Source organism: Octopus bimaculoides, chromosome 1 (genome assembly GCF_001194135.2).
Source record: "Octopus bimaculoides isolate UCB-OBI-ISO-001 chromosome 1, ASM119413v2, whole genome shotgun sequence".
NCBI classification, from domain to species: Eukaryota; Metazoa; Mollusca; class Cephalopoda; order Octopoda; family Octopodidae; genus Octopus; species Octopus bimaculoides.
Genome location: NC_068981.1, coordinates 104,444,243 through 104,449,242, shown reverse-complemented (window position 1 = coordinate 104,449,242; position 5,000 = coordinate 104,444,243). Strand labels below are relative to the sequence as shown.

General features: G+C 32.5%; 1 protein-coding gene across 1 annotated transcript in view; it reads right to left on the bottom strand.

Moving 5' to 3' along the window:
* Positions 1-333: 333 nt before the first annotated feature.
* Positions 334-5,000, bottom strand: part of LOC106869501 (transmembrane protein 135) — a 674,585-nt gene continuing 669,918 nt past the window's right edge. The window contains exons 12-13 of the mRNA XM_052968741.1: positions 3,692-3,759; positions 334-2,348 (exon numbers count right to left, since the gene is read on the bottom strand). Of these exons, the coding sequence (XP_052824701.1) occupies positions 2,219-2,348; positions 3,692-3,759 (198 nt within the window). The 3' untranslated portion in view covers positions 334-2,218. The remainder of the gene's footprint in view (positions 2,349-3,691; positions 3,760-5,000) is intronic.

Sequence of the window (5,000 nt, the reverse complement as noted above, 5' to 3'; positions counted from 1 at the left end):
CTGTCCTAGAAATAAAAAAAGTATATGAGTGGAAACTGAACTGGTGAGTGTGTTAAATAATAAGGCACTAAAAGAGAATGACTATCCCCAGACACAACAAAATATGCTTCAACACATGAACTCACAAAGAGAATCTTGCAAACCAAATCCCCAAATGAAATATATATATATATATATATATATATATACATATATACACACATATACACACGCACATTTTTGTGTCTGTGTTTGTTCCCCTCTACTGCTTGACAGCTGATGTTAGTGTGCTTATAACCCTGTAACTTAGTGGTTCAGTGAAAGAGCTTTGATAGAATAAGTACAAGGCTTAAAAAAAGAAAGGACGGGTTGATTTATTTGACTGAAATTTCATGGCCACAGTCTAATGACTGAAACTATATATATATATATATACATACATACATACAGGCTGTCCATATATTTATTTTTACAATTCCCTTACTTTTAAACTCCATAATGTAAAGAAATTTTATGGACATCCTATATATATTTTACAGACAAGAAATTAAATTTTGAATGCAGTACACTCATGGAAACAGCAGAAAGATTGGGTATTTGGGGTTTTCTGCTGTTTTCATTACTGTACTGTATTTGAAAATTACTTTCTTGTCTATAAAATATCAAACGCATTTGACGCTTCCAAAGTTTGTTTATAAAATGTCATTTATATATATACATATATATATATATATATATTCACATACATCCACGTATATGTGTGTGTGTGTGTGTGTACATATATATATATATATATATATTCATATACATATATGTGTATATAAATGAATGTATGTATATGTACACACACATATAGGGTATGAATAATAGAACAGAGTGTAATGAGGTGTCCCACCATGCATTTTTGAAGGGTATTAAGAGCATAGGCAATGTAAAATTTTTATGCTAGAAGTAATGTAAACTAGATTGCAGCTTTGTAATCATGGTGAGTTTAAGTTGCAATATAACTTCCTCCTCATTGTACATTGTACGGGTACATGCATACACATATATATGCACAAACACACACATGTACTGAGATACTCATATGTGTATGTATGTGTATATATATATATATATATATACACATACATACATACATACACACATGTATATACATAGATTCATATATATATATATATATATATATATATATATGTTGATAGAAAGGACAATAAAAGAAAGAAAGAGACCTCGATATTATGTAAATAGAGGAATTTATCTGTAAAAATATGTGACACTTATTCGGTAGCCATGATAAAACTCCGAGTTTCCTGAGACAGGAATTTTCAATGGCCAGATAACTAAAGAGATGTTGGCGTGGGTTCCCACCCTGGCATCCGAAACTTGGAGTTTTATCATGGCTACCAAATAAGTGTCACATATTTTTACAGATATATATACAGATATATATATATATATATATGTCTATCTATCTATATATATTTCTGAATGTATGTATACCCATATATAATTCATTTTGGCTGATCTTGTTGCCTGTTACTCTGGAGTTCCTTGATTTGCAGTGAGTTCATCAGGAACTGAATATGCATTGAACTAAACTCTAGATTAGCAATCTTCTCGATCAGCTAAAATATTGTCACACTCTTCTATGGCATTATTACTTTTCTCTCCCATTCACTAAAACTGATATATATTTGGAACAGAGGATCTCAAAGCACATATAGAACTATAAAAAACAGCATGAAAGTACTTGCTTGAAAACCTTTTAGGATTAAAAAGTCAAAGGTTACTTGTCAACAACATATGATTCTCACTGTCATGTTTACAGGAGATGTGGGTTCAAGTTTCATAGTTGGTATTCAACTTTTTCTATCCAAAAAGGATTTTCCTCTCAATATTTACATACTGTATGCTTTATGTATACTTCAAGAATCACTATTCCAAAAAAAAGAATTATTTCATGTTCTATTGAAAATTTCTTGAAAATTTACAAGTTTCTTATGTCACTAATATGTGTGTGTGTGTGTGTGTGTGTGATAAATTCAGAAAAATACTGTGATATTTTTTAGTTGTAGCAAAGTAATAATTAGTTCAATGATCAGGTTTAATTAGATGAGCAAACTCAGGGTCCTGATCCCACCTGAAATGATTAGGGAATAATTATTTTCTTTTTCTCACAACAAAACATTTTTTGAAAATCCAGAATATTCATTGACATCTGTTGACAATTGGTTAATTAATGAGCTAAATGGTCAGGCTTTATTAAATTGGTAAAGGCAGGATTATAATTCGGCCAGAAATTGGGAAGTAATTCAGAAGCCTTAGTTTGAAAAGCATTTAATATTTGTCTGTTGATTTCTCCAAGCCTGAAAAAAAAAAAAATGATCTTGGTAAAGAAGAGAAAAATCAAAATAATTAAGAAGGCTTTGACAATCAGAACAGAGTTCTAACCAGCTGGTAGTTAAACACCCGACATAGAATTGGGAGAGCTGTGACAACATAACATTGGCACTCTGTCGGTTATGATGGAGAGGGCTCCAGTTTGTCCAATCAATGAGTCAGCCTGCTCATAAAATTCATGTGCAAGTGCCTGAACTCAACAGATACAGGTACCCTTAATGTAGTTTTTAGTGAGATTCAGAGTGATACAAAATGTGACAATTCTGACCCATTGAATTACAAGTACTAAACTTTTTTGCCAGCTGGGTGGACTGGAGTAACATGAAATAAAGTGTCTTGCTTAAGGACACAACATGCTACTGTGAATTGAACTCGTGACCTTATTATCATGAGCCAAAAACCCTAACCACTAAGCCATGTGACTACACTCTTTAAAATTAGTTAAATGTATAGTAGAATCTGACAGGTGTTGTTTTGCCTGACATCATTTTTGAATTGAGAAAACCTATGATCAAAGTCATGCCAGCCATGACCATATGGTCATTTTTTCCTATGGGCAGGAAATCCATGATCATTAAATTATACAATGTGCTGTTTGTTTTTAAGAAGTACATCAAGGTACACAAAACGTGCCCAGTCAAGGAATGAGAGACTGGATAGTGGAGTAGAGTCTGGCAGATGAGAGTAGTACTGCCTGGTCTGCTACATTACTACCAAACAATACATAATAGCTGGTCTTACTGTTCAGCAAGAGAACTTCAACATGATTGTCTGACTTACAGGAAATAGCAGCTCAAATATTCCTTGGATCACACCATAACATATTAAGTAAAGGATATACTGGATAACAGTTTCTAAAATATGAAAATAGACAGGATAGTCACAACAGAAATGTCCTCCATCATAGCTATTTTCATTTCCCAAGGTGCTGTGATAGGGAGAGTTCACATCATTTTCATTTCACCCATTTTTAATATGAGTTAATTAACTCATGCTACAACTAACAAGGAATGTTGAAATATGTGAGCTTCATATGTGAATAAGAAATGCTACTAGAGCAGTTTCAGCCAGTTGTCTCCCTTTAATTCGTCTCGTGTCAATTTTTCTCTCAAGAAGGATTTTGTGAAGATGATGCATTTTCAACTTACCATACCAAGTTCACTGTGCATTTTTTATTGATTTTGCTATGTGCGTGTGTGTGCACGTCTGTATGTATACACACATACACTTAGTTTACTTACTCAATCAGGAGAAACGGAAAGGAACTTTTAAAAAGATGAATAAATGAAAGGTAAACTACATTGCTTACTTGTTGTTTGTGACTCGTAGCAAAAATTTCCAGTAGCTTGGACGGAGATTATGGGGTTCAAAGATGGCCTGTATATGAGAACAATAGTTAGAATGGAAGACATAGGAAGAAATAGATATATGTTTCAGCAAAGACTAAAAAGTTACCGATGTAAGGGAAATAACTCTAAATGGATACTATATGAAATGGGTTGCTTGGATGATGTATATACAAGGGAAAGAATAAGTAAGGCGTTACATATCGGGAAACAGGTAGAATACTATAACGTAACAATCATTTGTTACAATATTTTATATACACTAGCTGACCCCGTGCCGTCAAGAATGATGGCTAATTGTAGTATTTTATATATAGATATGGATAGTAAATCAAATTAATACACTTGTTAATGTTCACATACTATTACATACTTCCCTTGTACACGCACGCACACACACACACAGAGTTGAAAAGCTGTTTGATTTTTCTTTTCAGCGTTGAATGTTCACCGTTCCACCAGTTTGCCATCACCCTTTCCTTTCTCATTCATATGTTGTGATGGAGAAAACCACAAGAGTATTATTATAGTAGATGAGGAATATAGATGCATGCAATCTCTCATCACTGTTGGAAAATACACATGCGAGCTGTAAAAGGAATTTTGAATCTAACAAGCTTGTTGAAAGAGAGTTCAAGAGTAGACTATTCACCTTTGTTTTAGATATTTAAGTTTAATAAGCTTCATATTTTATATGATTAAGTTTTAATACATCATTACTTTATAATTTTTGTATGTGACTTGCAAGATTCTTTATGTGAATTTGTGAAGCATATTTTATTGTGCCTGAGGAGAGCCATTCTCTTTTAGTTCCTTATTAATTTAACACTCTCGCCGATCTGATTTCCACTCATTTACTTGTTATTTTTTACTAAAATTTTCATTGCGACTTGCAACCTTTTCAATAGTTGATGAAATGTAAATGAATGGAAATCAGACCAGCAAGTGTGATAAATTAATAAGGCACTAAAAGAGAATGGCTCTCCCCAGACACAATAAAATATTATTTCATAATATACATTATTAATACACACAAACATACATACAGTGTACTGTTCCATTATTTGTGGGATCCACAAAAAAAGTACTCCATCCCACGAGAGATTAATATCATTTTAAATGTGAAAGATAGCAGGATGGTACACAGCATACTATACAAACTTGCCTGATTACTGTACTAACAGCATGAAACTTATAGTAGCTGCAGCTCTGAGCTGGAACTATAGAATATATATATATATATATATATATATATATATATATATATATATA